The sequence below is a fragment of the Panonychus citri genome, unplaced genomic scaffold (genome assembly GCF_014898815.1).
Source record: "Panonychus citri isolate SS breed McGregor unplaced genomic scaffold, ASM1489881v1 Contig00143, whole genome shotgun sequence".
Classification (NCBI taxonomy): Eukaryota; Metazoa; Arthropoda; class Arachnida; order Trombidiformes; family Tetranychidae; genus Panonychus; species Panonychus citri.
The window spans coordinates 827,332-843,337 of NW_026515548.1; the positions used below are offsets into that span (position 1 = coordinate 827,332).

The 16,006-nt window shown below is 33.0% G+C and overlaps 3 protein-coding genes across 3 annotated transcripts; 1 reads left to right on the forward strand and 2 right to left on the reverse strand.

Moving 5' to 3' along the window:
- The first annotated feature begins 8,899 nt into the window (after window positions 1-8,899).
- Window positions 8,900-10,973, forward strand: LOC128396337 (histone-lysine N-methyltransferase SETMAR-like). Its single transcript, XM_053356910.1, has 3 exons — window positions 8,900-10,061; window positions 10,257-10,368; window positions 10,504-10,973. The coding sequence occupies exons 1-3, from the start codon at window positions 8,915-8,917 to the stop codon at window positions 10,601-10,603; spliced, it is 1,359 nt and encodes a 452-aa protein (XP_053212885.1). The 5' UTR covers window positions 8,900-8,914; the 3' UTR covers window positions 10,604-10,973.
- A 422-nt stretch (window positions 10,974-11,395) lies between these two features.
- Window positions 11,396-12,267, reverse strand: LOC128396362 (syntaxin-1A-like; the record flags this gene model as incomplete). The annotated part of the gene is made up of 1 exon (XM_053356936.1): window positions 11,396-12,267. A coding segment is annotated over one exon (837 nt), but the record flags the coding sequence as incomplete, so codon positions are not given.
- A 143-nt stretch (window positions 12,268-12,410) lies between these two features.
- Window positions 12,411-15,221, reverse strand: LOC128396358 (uncharacterized). The gene is made up of 2 exons (XM_053356932.1): window positions 13,351-15,221; window positions 12,411-13,216 (listed from the first exon to the last, which is right to left on the reverse strand). Exons 1-2 carry the CDS (start codon window positions 13,679-13,681, stop codon window positions 12,939-12,941), a joined length of 609 nt encoding a protein of 202 aa, XP_053212907.1. The 5' UTR covers window positions 13,682-15,221; the 3' UTR covers window positions 12,411-12,938.
- Window positions 15,222-16,006: the final 785 nt, after the last annotated feature.

The window sequence follows — 16,006 nt, forward strand, 5'->3', positions numbered from 1 at the left end:
ATTACAATTGTCCATGTTGAACCTTTTTAGTTAATCGGTAATAAAGGATGATTGTTCAAATTTAATTGATGATCAATCTTAGCTCTAACGTTGGCTCTAACGAATACCTGTGGTGGGTAACCTTGTCGGCAACCAAATGTTGCCAACAAACTAATTTAGATGAAGATGAAGATGAGGATGAAGATAAAGACACGGATGATGCCAAAATAACAGAAATCACATCAAGCAATCATAATTAGTCTATTTACGACTAACAAATGCTAATGAATTTTGTTAATAATAATAATCATCATCAACAATGACCACAAGAGACACCAGATTGAATAAATACGTTCTCAGGTAGTCCTTAATAATCAGACATAACTCTTAATAAAAAACAATTCATTTTTTCAAAAGACAAAGATTCTCACTCGATAATATCCAAACACTTGAATCTGGTTCTAATCTTTAAAAAGAAAAATCTTTAAACAAGAAAAACCAAATCATTGATAATCATTTTTGCTAATTTCACACAACTACACTCAAAGAGTGGACTAAAAATAACAATAAATTCAGCATTCATTCACCTATTATATCACCACCGACGACCCACTTGAAGCACCGATCTCCTCTCAATATTATGACGACGAAATACAGATCATAGAACCTGAAATAATACAAACTGTCACACCTCGATCGGAAACACCAGAAAACCCATTTAAATTAACCTCCTTTTTATTTTTAGATAAAAATGTAGTCAGACATTACGAATGCATCATCTGTCGAAATTTAGCAGAAAACCCATGGGTACATAAACAAGACACTAGTTGTAAAGTTATGTTTTGTAGTTCTTGCCTTATAGATTATCAGAGTCGAAATAACTCCATGTGTCCCGCAAGATTGGTTTAACCTTAAACCGCAGCTATCTACAATATACCGGTCCAATTTCAACCAACGCATTTAGGAAATTGATGGTTCAATGTCTAGATACAGAATGCAACCAGATTATGACAGTACGACGATACTAGGTTCACGTCCAAAGAAAACACCAGACAAATTGGATTTGACCAGTGAACTGGTCACCATAACGCCGGGGAAGTGTTGGCAACCAAATGTTGCCAACAACCTAATTTAGATGAAGATGAAGATGCGGATGGAGATAAAGACGATGATGATGATGACGATGAGGATGAAAAAAAAGATGATGATGACAAAAATAACAAAAATGTAGTAGTTACAGTAGGGATCCCAGCCCGACCACAATAAAAGTTAAAATATATTAAAGTAATGATGTGAAGGTGACCTCAAGGTTAACACACCTGAAATGTAACTTTTAAATTATTGATTAAATTAATTAATGGTTTTGGATACGAGCTGGAGATAATTCAACTGTCCGCATAAATAACACAAATTCGCAGTCGTTGGAATGAAATTCGACAACCTTTTGGTTTCATCGTTGAGGCCATAAAAGCTTTTCTTTAAGAGGACGACGATTAGTTCTCTCCTCGAATCCTGATGATTGGTCCACGTAAATTTCTTCGTTGAGGCCACCATATATACATTGAATAAATTTCTTTAGCTAAGCTGTTTGATAAAATACCACTAATAGAGTCGTACCTTGAGACGGGGCTAAAAGTCTCAAAATATTCCTCTTTCTGGGAAAATCCTTTTGCAACCAATCTGGCTTTAAATTAATCGATTGATTCATCAGTATTTTTGGAAAAACCTATCGACAGCTAATGGACCTTTTACCTTCAGGTTAAATAGCCAACACGTAAGTTTTATTTTCTTTGATTGATTTCATTTCTTCAATCATCGCCATCTTCCACATTTTCGTTTCAATACAGTGACATCATGGCTTCCTCGAAGGTAATTGGTTCAGAATAAGTAACAACTTCTTGTAAAGTAATATGATTGGTTAAATTATTATCAGCAAATTCTGAAGGATCTTCAATTATCTCTGTTGTAGCGCTTTTAATATCATCAAAATTATCATCATTATCATTATTAGCATCATCACATTCAACATCAATATGATCTTCGTTTTCATCTCCATTCATTTTTATATTTGTTGTTAATAAAACTCGATCAGCAACTGGATCATAAATTCGACAATTATGTGGTGTATTTGAGTAACCAACGAAAATCACTTTATTCGCTTTTGGATCCCATTTCTACCGTTGGACCTCAGGGATAATGGAGAAAAAAATGCAACCAAAGGATCGCAAGAGTAAGCATTTCGGTTTTTCCTTTCCAAACATTTCAACGGTAACAGTAACATTGTGTTGACCTTCACCTGGAATTAAATTTAAAACATACACTGTGGTGTTCATAGCTTCTACCCATAGGAACTTGGGTAATCTACTGTTCAACGACATTGTTCGTCTGAATTCTGTGATTGTTGGAATTTCTCTTCGATTCTCCCATTTTACTGACGTACATGAGGCGAACTCAATTCATGAGTAATATTCACATTCAACAATAATGTTGCTATTCTATTATCAGTGAAATCTTTTCCATTATCAGATCTTAGAATTTGCGCCTTATTACCAATTTTTCAGCAGTTTTGATAAATTTGTCTGATAATCGTAAGTATCTGGTTAAAATTCCTGAAAGTAAATAGAGCAAAATGAACTTGCTTCGTCTTGAATAACAAAAGCGTATGCAGAACCATTAAGAGATGGTTAGGTTAGGTTAGGTTAGGTTAGGTTGAAACATTGGGCCTTGTAAATCGGAATGAATGGCTTCAACACTAACTTTACTAGGTTGAACTGATTTGAATTTCCTAATCTGGTCAATTTTCCGTTAACACAGCCTTCACACAAAAATTTTTTAGCTTCGAAATCAATATTAAGCAAAGGCAATGCTCCATCTCTCGACATTTGAATATCCTTATGGACATTAACATGCGCCTATCGCTTTTGCTATTTACAAAGTGTATTTCTACTTGTAATCGAAACAAATGAATTATTTTCTTTTCTCAGTCTAATCAGCAACTTAAATGTATTACCAAATTGCTTAACAATCACAACAGTTTTTAACTGAGTTAATTTCATGAATTTCAGTACATTTTAGTGTGGATTTCAACCCATATCCATTTAGAACAGTTTGTCCCCGAAAAAGGGTTGCAATTACCCAGATCAAATAAAAACAACACAATGGATAACCTACAAGGTAACCAATTGTTGCCATCAAAACTGTTATAAATGAAGATTGTTGAATGGATTGATCATTACGAATTAGAAACTTTATTCTAACTCAATTGAATTAAATATGATTGTAGTTTATATAGTAGAAAAAACAACAATGAATAACAATAAATGGACGATTGATAAGCAGAAAAAATAAGATATTAATCTTAATAAGTACTCTTTCTCTGTAACTCAACTTTTTTACTTTTGCTTGACTATATCTGCATTCAAATAATAATAATAATTCAATCAATCAAAATATCACATTTAGCGATAATTTCAACTTTCTTACCGTCACCAATAGTGAATAAAATCGGTGAAGTTAATTGTCGGAAATTAATGAAAAAATTAACGTTACTGGTCAAACGGTACTAGTATCTAGCAACCATGAGTTGTGATTAAATGATTTGTCACCAACAGCTAAATTACAATTGTCTCTCATTTCATTAACTTATTTGTTATTACCACTGCTGTTATTATTTTTGGTGTGAACAGCAATCAGTAATCTCCTTATTTCTTTTATTTGCTGGTGCGAATGTTGAATCTTCGACTATAAGTGGAGCTGGAAACATAACTTGGCCAACGGGAATCTTCCATACACTCTTTGATTCCGAAATGGCTTGAATATAAGTCTTTCAGTGAAGATAATTATCATTACTCAATTTAATTGAACTTGGATCATTCACATCCATGGTTATCAGAAAAGATTACCACGAAAGAGGGACCTTTCGTCTGAAAGACGGGGGTCATCTAACAAATTATTGATTGGTAGTCTATATGTTGTTTAGATTCAATGTTATCATTATGATGACCATGATGTTCATGGTCATCTATGTATTGTCATGATAATATATTGATTATTCAATTCTTAGAACGTTCTAGAAGGTGACCATGACCACTTTCGTTATACATTGTATTCAAATCATATACATTGAATTGTTTGATCCAGTCCCAGTCCCCCTTCCCTTAATCAACATTAATATAAAAATAAATTAAAGTTAAAGTTAAAGTTATAATATTATTGTAATTATTATTTATTCTTTATAATATTGATTTAATTCTTAAGGTGAATCAAGAAACTTTGTTTCAATTAAAAGAAAAGGATTCTATTCATTATTACTCAATCTATAAGCATTTAATAGATCAACTAGATGGCTATCCACAAAGAGTAATAGCAAGAGAGGACACTTGGATGTAAGCATTATGAAGGATTTTATCTTCCTTATCTTAGGCCTAAGGATCAGATTCAGGCGGAACCACTAGTAGATAGTGTCACGTTTGTTTTTTGTACACAAGTGCAGAATTGATTTATGATTGAGGGTGAACAACAAAGAGATTAAGATATAAGAAAGAAGAAGAAAATATGAGAATACGGATTAATAGAAAGAAAGAGAAAGAGAAAAGGGGTGGATAGAGAGGAAAAGGAAATGAAAAAGAGCGAAAGCGGGAAAAGAATTTGGGTGAGAAAGAGAGAAAATAAAAAAGAGAGTGAGAGATGGAAATTATCATCACAATAGAAAGAGAATCAAAATAGACAAATATACACACACATACTAATTAACTCTTCTTCTTTCCTTTTCTTTTTCTCTACTTAGGGTTTTTTAAAGATTAATTAAAGATTTCTGGAGAGTTTTTGCTCCTTTTTCATAAAATTCATTGATTTGTTGAAATTCTTGATCAGAACTTTCAATATATGACTACATGATAAAACTTTGACACGCAATTTCTAATTTTTCCTAAACAGGTTGGATTAAAAAGATGGACAATATAACTTATTTTAGAACTTTGAACAAAATTTTATAACTATTTAAATAACTTTTTAATTTTTTTTGGATAATTATTAGCAATTTGTTGACTTGATTTGTTAACGGGAACAATCAAATAAACAGGTAATCTTCTTAATTTATCAATACTATCCAAGCCAACAGCTTCAATTATTGTGCAAGTCAAGCATAGGCATCAGCATTATTTCCATCAAATTTTTTAATATTGTTTAATTGAAATATCGGCTTGTCATAATTAAGAATCATTTGTTGGATGTAGACTGACTATTAATCCATCACAAACGAAACAGCAATCTTGAAAAGAACAGCTAACTCAATTAACCAAAAAGACAAAAGCTTCACAGATTCTGGGACAACAGACAAACGAACCAATTATTAGAAAAAGAAGAAACAAATACAGTAATCTCGTGACTAATGCATAGAAAATGTGGTTAAATCGCACTTAGCGCTCAATAGATGGCGTTAATTTTTTCTGCCTTTCGCAGTGCATTTTTTCCTATTCTAACGCCACCTAGCGTGAATTAGCTGCAATTTAACCCACAATTTTATGCGTTAACCGAGTTATGCATTAGTCAAGAGATTACTATACTCTTCAAATTTATCGATAAAATTGAACGAGCTTTACCGATGCTTTATTGACGAAAGTGATAAACAATAACTAATCTATCAATCGAATTCAGTGAAATGTTAAGCCAAATGGTTGTACACAATAACTAGGTTACTTAATCGTTCCGAAAAATCACCAATAAGAGTAATGAAGCACAAATCAAACGAGTAGTACTAGCGATATTTTTTTCTATTAGATTGTATGTTAATATTAATAAATAAATTTTAGCAATTTGATAAATTTCAAAAACTATCCTACATTCCTTGCAGAATTCCCATTAAACGTATAAACTGAATGAAGTAATCAATCAAACAAGACAAGCGCATGTTAGATGATAATGAAATACGAAGTAAGATGCAATTTCCAGCAAAATCACTTAACCAAATCTCGATTAAAACAAAACCAAAATAAAAAAATAGATGGATACGACATACAATCGATGTATAATTAAAACTAGCCGAACAATATAACGAGGCATACTTGATCACTTTTTTTTCAAATTTAGATTTCATCTATAAATATTGGATGCAAATCACGTCCGTGTCACCAACGATTCACAAATATAACAAGTTAGAGTCAATATTAAGAATTCACAATCGAGATTGATGTTACTAATTAGTTAAATTTATTAGTGCTCAATTTGACACCCTAACAAAACGGCAGTAAAGAGGTTCAGGTGAAGTAAACAACATAAAGGTTTCAAATCAACTGATCCACCAAAATGGTGGATTAAAGGAAAAGGAAGAGAGAGAAGGGAAATTTTAGGGGAAGATGAGGTGGTTTGGCTAGGGGCTGAACCAATTTTAGTACCTGGCTAAAGTTGTTAATACAAGAGAAAAAGTGTAAGAGAAAAGTAAACTTCTTCACTGATTTCATCCTACTCTTATCAAAATTGAAGAACTTAATGAATGATTTTGATTCTCAGGATTTTCTTTTATATAAAAGAAGTAAGAAAAGAAAAGGATAGAAAAGAAAGAGAAGTAGAAAGAGAGATGATAAATTCATCGTACGATTATCATCTAAATGCTAAATTGTTTCCTTAAAAAAATCGAAAGTTAGAAAAATAATAACTAATTGTTACCTTTTTCGGTAATAACCAATAGTTGTTATTACAGTTCCTTTTATAATTTGAAATGCAAATGCGTTATGCACGTTATGAGCACTTTCGTCTGTGGTTTGTTGATGTGAAGAAATTTCCGAAGCGATTGGTGATCTATTTAGATTGTTGATGTTTAATTGCTGATTATTTTCAGGTAAATCTGATTTGTCGACAATTTAATATTTCTATATTTTAGCAGCAAACATTGCTTCAATATTACTGAATAAATCTCATCAGCTAGCTATTTCATCCTTGGTGAAATAATCCTTTTCAAATAATGAAATTGCTTCTTTTAATTCACACATTAAATTATTCAATTAACTTTATAAAAACAATAAACACTCTAGAAACTGAAAACAACTTAAATGTTTCAGTTGCTTGCTCGTCGATTCGTATACAAAGTTCTCGAATCTGGTAAATGAATGAAACAGTTTATTGATTCGGACGCTGTTTAGCTTCAAGTAACTGCTTAGTTCAAGGTGATCTGTAGTGTGTAAGACAAAGGTCTTTAATCATTCTGATTTTAAGCTCATCATAGTTTTTAAGTTTTTCGTCACCAAAATTCAAAGTGTTATACCATCGTTTAGACGTTCCTTCAGATAAGTAGGAATTGACGAGAACTTCTCTTCCGGACTCCATTCTAAGGCATTTGAAGCCGAATCGAAGCTGGAAAACCAATCAATGACATTTTCATCGTCATCCGCAGTTAAGGTCATAATATTGATAGAATTATTTGATTAAATATTGGATGCACTACTTTGCTTGAGTTATTTGAATCCATTTAATATTATCAAACATGAGATGACTTTTTGTTCAGTTAATAAGCAAATGTAAAGTTAAGCAAGTAACTTCCAAGTCTAAGTAAAGAGCTTAAACTAATAGTTTGACAAGAAACTATTTTGACGATTTAATTCATACGTAAGAAAGTACGTAATCACTGTTGGATATGGTTAGTTATAACGTAGAGAAAATTTCCTTTCTATTAACTTTGAGTGGACAGTGGATGGTGATAAGTTAAATATATCTCGGTGGGACCTCCAATTGAAAACAACTTAAAAGATTAAATTGAATGAACTGTTTATTGCTTGAATATTGAGCCTGAATCCAACCCTGATTATAAGTTTGAATGACTAAAAGTTAATCAGTTAGTGGTTTGGATTCAACTAATTTTTCTCCATTGAATCTCTCTCTTTTATACAGAGATTCAATGGGATGATACAATTCGCACTAGGTACAATGTTACTATTTTTGCTTGATAATTATAAGTTTTGCACAATTTTCTCTATTTCTTAATTAGTATTGATTGATTATTAGTTTTAAAAAAGTTAATTTAGTTAATAAGGTTAATTAGATAATTAATCTATGTCTAAAGACTTCTTTATATTTTTTACATATTTCGGCCGCCATTCAAAAAAGTCTCTGTTTAGTTACAATTGTTTTACTTATAATTAGTTTTCCTTTTTAGCCAATATGAGATGATCAGTATTGTTGAGTGAATGTATTAATGTTGAGTTGATAATTCTTCAGTTCTTTCCACCAGGTAACTACACAAGTTAATTAAATTATTTCAGCACAGAAACAAAGACAACATCAACTCAATGAAATTACTTCAACTAAAGACAATTTTATTCATAGAGAAATTGGTTTATATAGTGTCCGTAGACTTTACAAAAAGTAAGCAAATTGACCTAATTGGTAGTTTATGTTTCTAAGAGAAACCGGTTGTTGGTTTCCGTTTGTAAGCCATTAGACTAATGGCTTAAAGCAATAAAGTCAAAGGATTATTCATTGGTACGAGTTTGAGAGCAATAAACAGAAAAACAAGAAAAAAGTAAAAATTAAGGTCGGTCCATTTATGGCCTTAGGTGGACTTTCGTTGATCCTTTTGGACTGTTTTAGTTTACAATTAATTACTTCTTCTTAATTATAATGAAAAGAAAAGACAAGATTATCTTAGTAATTACTTAAGTCCAAATGTGTTGATTGCTGAAAATGAAAAATGAACAAAATGTAAGCGCTTGTATTTCCATAAGTACCGATCGTATAACCTTTGTACTTATGTTTCAACTTATCTCTTTTAGACCTTTCTAATGATATATATTAGTATGATCTGTTGATGATTAGCCTCGGGTAGTTAACAACGGTTTGGATAGATCAAGTAGTTGTATCTTCTTCTCCATATGCCAATACATAACCCATACCAGTTTTAGGTTGAGGTCATTTATAGTACAAAAGTTATTCAAAAAAGGTCAAGATGGCCGACCAAGAAATGAGAGCGGTGATTAGAAATTATTTTTTAAACGGTTCAACTATAGCGAAATGTAAAGAGGAAATGGACAAACATTATGGTGGTCGATCACCTAGTGCTAGTAGTATAAAATGGTGGTTTCAACAATTCAAACTTGGACGGACCGACTTGAGTGATAGGCCGAAACCCGGAGCCGCTCAACAAATTGATATTCCGTCTTTGGGACACTCTGTATTGAAGGCCATCAAAGGTGATAGAAAAACTTCCTTGCGTGAATTATCAGGACAGTTTAAGGTTGGATATAGTACCATTCATAAGGTTGTTAAGGACCATTTAGGCCTAAAAAAGCTAACTACCGTTGCCGTTCCTCATAATTTATCCGATGCAAATAAGGAAGAAAGGGTTAAGTGTTCAACGGAGATGTTGCGTAAGTATAACGCTAAGCCAGGACCATTTATGAAGTATCTTTTCACAATGGATGAAACTTGGATACCTCTCTATGACCCTTTGTCTCGAACTGAGTCAATGGAATGGGTCAGTGACCGGTCAGAGGTCAGTCAAAGGCCAACATCGAGCCAGAGAGACAAAAAGGCAATGGCCTGTGTTTATTGGGATGGCCAAGGCATCATAAAGATTTTTTGGCTTAATGATGGAGAAACAGTCAACGGCGATGTTTATCGATCACAACTCGTCGAAATTGACCCACTGGTTCGTGCCCGTCATCGTTCAAATAAGCGAACTCCATTGTTCCTTCAAGACAATGCAAGACCTCACAAGGCGGCGCTTACTATGGACAAAATAAAGGAATTGGGTTGGACTACGTTGACGCATCCTCCGTATTCTCCAGACTTAGCCCCAAGCGACTACTTTTTATTCTCAAACTTGAAAAGATTTACCCGAGGCCAAAAATTTTCGACCAATGCAAAAACGAACCTTAATTGGTTAGCACCTGAACTACTGGAACAAAATCTTCTTGGTTATACATCAACTTCGGACATTTACTCTCTTGGTATAACTTGTTGTGAACTCGCCAATGGTTGTGTCCCTTTCTCTGATCTTCAGCCAACGGAAATGCTGTTGGACAAATTAACGGGAAATTTTCCCAGACCCATTGATTCAAATTGTGGAGAACTATCAGAATTACCTACTAATGGTAATTATAATTTTTCCACATTTAGTAATCTCCAATAATCTCCAATCAACCTTTTTCTTTTTCTTCTTCTCCTTCTCCTTCAATGATTAGATTATATTATGCTTCTAATCAATTCACTCTCAATCTAATCAAACTCTTGATGAAATTCACCAATTGTTCACTAATTACTATTTTATATCTTTTCTCTTGTTTTAGATTTAAATGAGGAAGAACGGCTTAGATACGAAGCTTATCGAAATCGACGATTCAGTTCTCATTTTCATACATTCACTGTTGATCTTTGTCTCCATCATGATCCATACAAAAGGTTAGTTAATTGCGAGAATTTAAATCGACGATTATTAATTTTGATTCATCTTTTTTTACCTCTTCTACTTTTACTAATCAATTTGGATGCTATTAAATGGTAACGCTTCCTCTTTGGATGTTTACAATTACTCAGACCGTCTGCTGCACAATTACTTAACCATAAATTCATCAAACAATTAAAGAAACTGGATAGTGGTACAAACTTGCTGACAATATTAAATCGGGATAGTTGATGACTTTCTGTTTCTCTCTCTTACTCTAATTGTTTATCATTTTGTAACAAAAATATATCAAACCGTTGGTTCTATGTTTATATTCAATTAACAACAATTAAGGTTACCTTCAAAGTTAGTTAATCAATTTCATGCGATTTTCAATGACAATTTGTAAACAGAATCACAACAAAAAAAACTGGATAATTTATCAAATTGTAAATGTAACAATTATCCTGATCATCTGCCTGAGAATTACAAATTGTGAACAAATTTGAGAAACTAAATCAATCAATAGTTTAACTCATTCAACAAGTAATAGCAAGTGTCTTAATTAACTACAATTTTCGCCATTGATTAAACTGTTACAATTTCCAAATTTACTAAAAAATTTTTCGTGTATCAAATTAACTCTTCCAGTAAAAAAAGTCTTGATAACAATTTGATTTTCTGTCTTGATCATTAATCTTTATTTTGTCTCATTCACATTTCGTAATTAAATTTTATTTCGATTTGTGATTATAATTAAAATTTCCATCGGTAAAATAAATAGTAGAATTGAACATAGTCTCAATAATTTGAAGTTCGGGTGTTTAGTTTTGTGTGAATAGAATTGAGAATGATTATCTTGATGATTTCATCTTTTCTCTGATTGTTTTGTTTTACTTTTTTATTCTACCCTAAAAATTATAAATTATCTCTTTTTGATTATAAATGATGATGATTATATAAAATATGGATCAGAAATAAAATAGATTGATGATGTTAGTAGTAGGCGGCTTTCAATTAGATATGAAAACATCTCACAGACAATTGTATTTACATGTGAACTCCGAATTAGTGTTCATTTAATTTAGTAGAGATAATGTAATTGTGGTTATAATTACTATGAGGATAATAATTAAACATAAGTAGATGACAGTCTTTTTACGACGAGCCTTTTTGTGGTAGATCACTGCTTTAGCTGTTTCTTCATTGGCTTTGGCTACATAATTTTTGGTTTCAACGACTTGGTGTTCAATCCGGTCGACCATATCTCCCTGAGAATCAACCAGCACCGCCATGTCCAGGAAAAGATCATGAAGCTCTTTGATGCTTTTCTCCAGTTTGATTATATCTGCATGACGAGCGGTTATGTCAGCCAATGTTTGCTTGGCTGCTTTCGAATCGGCTAAAATACGTTGGGTGAAAATTTCTGGATCTTTACTTTCCAACAATTCTTCCAATCCTTCATCGGTGGTACTGTTTCCGGTAACTTCTAATTGCGCCTTGATAACTTGTTTACACTTTTCTCTATATTCAATCTGTGCGTTATTGTATTGATGCATGATATCAGCAAAGCGTTTGGATAAAGCTGAATGTTGGGTAAATCTAATCCGATAAAGTGCAGATGATTTATCGACACCCTCCATGGAAATCATTGAATTTTCTATATCCTTAAGCTTATTTTTAATTTTGGTCGCTGATTTTTTAATCGATGACATAAGAGCCTCCAAATCTTCATCACCACTTTCATTTAAAGGCGAGGCAATGGCAGCAGAAAACTTTTTCATCTCCTCTATTTGAGAACACAGATGATCCAATGTTTCCTGTATAATAGTTACCTCATTAAAAAAACTTTCCATGAATTTAGGTCCTTCTTCCAGTTTGATAATCTTTTCTCTATATTGAATGGAGCTGAATCTCGATTAAATCTCATCATTCTTGTCTCAAGTCATAATCCTTAATCATAATAGTCTGAATACCTTTCATCACCTCAGTTAAAATCATTTACATCATTCAGTATATTTTGAAATGAATGATGTTTGTAAATTGTATCTCTATTCGCATTTCTATCAAATTACTCAAATATTAATCACTTTTAATTATCCAGATTGGATTAAAAAATTAACATTGATTAAGTAATAATATTAACCTCAAGTTTCATTTTGTAAATTTCTACCCCTCTAGATGGCAGCTCGGTCGTCTTGGATATTATCAAATAATTAACTTAATTGCTTGAAGATTATTTAATTGTAACCTATTCTCAACCTTCAATCTATTAGTTTAGTTATCTTATTTAAAATGTTCAGAGCTTAACACATAATTATATAACAGTCATAAGTCACTTATTTTGATTAAATTAATTCAATTTGTTGTGATATTAAACTATCTTGTGAGATGAAATCACAGCATTCTCAAGGGATAATAGCTTCTAATTAATTGCTATAACCTAAATTCCGAGGGAAAAGATGATAAACAATTAAGGTAAATAGATTGATAATTTGACTACAAATTTAACACCAAACGAAAATGAAATTTGATTAGATTAAGTGATTTGGTGAATTAAATAACTATGAACAAGATTTAAATTCCCTCATCCTGACCGAGTTTCCGTTGCTACAGTTGATTCTGTTACAATGGAACCGGTTGAATCCTTGAGGATATTGTTGGTAACTCGGGTGGTTGTTGTTTCGGTGAAAGTTGTTTTAGTCAAAACTTCAGTATATAAACCGGCCATCGATGGTGGTGGTGGCAATTCAGCTTCCAGAGTTTCATGAGGTTTAAGAACTTGGTGTTTCTCTATCCTTACAACTACAGGGGGTTTCGAGAAGCTAGAATGTGTCGTTGTTTCGTTTAGTTGCTGATTGGCACCTAATAAATTTCCATGAAAAAGGAGATGAAAATCAAGAATTACTTGAGGCCGATTGAACAAATAGAGAGAAAGAGATCTCATCTTCCTACCAGGTAAAATACTTTTTCACATAATATTGACATTTGTTAATTACCTGTTTGATTTAATGCACTAATAGAGGCACTTGACTTCAAGGTTTGAGAGGCACTGTTGTTAAATGGCGTAGATGAAGTGGTGAAGGTGGAATTGGAGGGTAACGTTGAATAGGACGAGGATGTTGTCAGTGTTGTTGTCGGTGGTGTCACGGTGGTGGATGGATTGAAAACAGTCAGATCACCTTTTAGGCCGGTTAATCTGGTGAATACTGAATATGTTGGCTTTGAAGAGTTTGATCCCCCGACTCCACCCGAATCATGGCTTATATTACTTAATGATCTTAAAGAAGGTCTTTTGTAAGATCCAGTGAATTTTGGTCTATTAGCCATGTAGGATGCCGATGAAAGGCCAGTGTAAGGATGAGAATTATATTCGCTTTTTGGTTGTCAATGCAATCATAAAATTAATAATCTTTTCTCTCAAAAGGTTGTAAAGGAAAAAAGTTTCATAAAACAGTAAAATTTGCTTCATTGTTGTTCGAGCCGATACAAAGTATTCAGTGTTTGGACATAAAGCAACGATGACATCATTCTTATTGCTGTCGATTAAGTCAAGTACGATGATGGACAGAATCAGAAGAGGCATTTATTCTGTAAAGTGGACTGACATCGGAAGGTAGACTAGATCCAAGATCATTGTAAGCAGATACTCTGAACTCAAAGATGCTCCATGGAGAGAGATTATTAGCTCGAACATTGAAGTTGAACTCCTGAAGTTTTCGCGATTTACTCCAGTAGACAAAATGTGATCAGCTAATACAATCCATGAAGAATTTTGATTAGTTCGACCCTCAATCTTATAAGAGAGTATTTGTCTTTCATTAGAAGCACCACCACTCCAATGGATGGAAGCAGAAGTAGCATTTATTATATCGGCTAAAACACCGCCGAAAAAACACCAAAATTCTAATACAATAAGCCATTTTATTTGTATTTTAGTGACTTTAAATTTTTACTTTTGCTACCTTCTATTGACCTTTCCTTGACATTGAATCTCTTTGTTTTCTTTCTATCTCTCTCTTTTACTTTCTCATATATTTTTTTCTTGTCTTCAGATCTTCAATGTCTTAAGGTCAAACTTTTCTGAACGAAAACCAAAGACAAGTTCTTTCGGATATGTAAATAATTAAAATAATCCGAATAATATTCCATGCAATTGGAATGATGTTCTTAGAGAGATCCAATCATGGACACCATCCAGGCATCAATGGACCATGCTGTAATAGAAAATTCCACTGCCACACTTTCACTGAAGGTGTGTATGATATACAGGGCAATTCAGCTAACTTGTTAGTTTTCTTTTCACGATTACTCCAAAATCACTTGACCGATAGGGTCCATATTTCGTCTACGGAAGTTTGACCGATACTCAGTTGTCATATTTCAAGGTCAAGGTTATTCATGAAAGAACGCACTTGAAGGTCATTTGAAGAACTTTTCGAAAACTAAAAATTTCTAGTTTTCGAAAAGTCTTTATTACCTTATTTTTTTCTTCAACTCTTCTTCTTTTTCTTCTTCAACAACATCAACTCTTCTTCTTCTTCATTAACTCTTCACTTCCTCTTCTCAAAAATTTAATTTTTTTTCTACAAATGGCTCAAGTAGTTGTTGATATCGCCAGTATTAATGTTAACCAGAGAAAATTTCTGGTTGATTTATTCTGGTGAGATGGAAATAACCTGATTGATTGGGATGAAAAACTTTTCATCTTTCAACGTTTAATTCATCCAGAAGCTCAAAATCCTCATCAATCGTCCATTGATGAGGATTCCCTTTTTATACAATAACTGAGGGGATATTCAACGGACTCGAAAAGGCCTTAGGACACGAAAAAGTTGTTTTAAAATATAAAAGTCACTTTGATCGCCGTAACCGTGACCTTGGCCTGCAATTTTGATCTCTCTCTCTCTCTCTTCTTTTTCTTTGTTTTCTTTTTTTCATCCAATTGAATAACCTTTACGACCTTGAAATATCACAATTGAGTATCGGTCAAACTTCCATAGACGTAATATAGACCCTATCAGCCGATAAAATCTGGTTTTCAGATGAGGCATGTTTCACTCTCACTGGTGAACTCAACAAGCAAAATTATAGATTCTGGGGGGAAGTAGAGTAAGAAGAGGAAGAGAGTATTTGTCTTCCATTAGAAGCACCGTCACTCCAATCATTGGATTCAAATGGATGGAGGCAGAAGTGGCATTTATAACATCGGCTAAAACACTGCCTGGAGGGTTTGGTGGACCATCAACAATCAATTCTTTTGAATGAGCAATAGTGTCAACCGCTGAGCGAATCAAACAAGTGTAGTTACCAGACTCGGCGAAAGTAATTCCTCGAATCTTGAGATAACCCGGTTTATTGTCGACTGTGAATTTCCATGAGTTGTACTGATCGACTTTGATACCATTATGGAGCCAAATGAAAGAAATGTCCAGCTTGGAATCAGAATTGGCATCACAAGGCATTTGAATGGTGTCATTTACTATGGCAACGAGTTTGGGTCTTGGATATTCAGCAAATGTTTGGCTATCGAAGACAGTTTAGAGATGGGCGATATTTGAAAAAAATATCATCGAACGATATCGATACTCCGATTTTAAATATCTATATGATCGATATTTAGCGAAAGAGAAAAAGACAGAGAAAGAAGTAAGA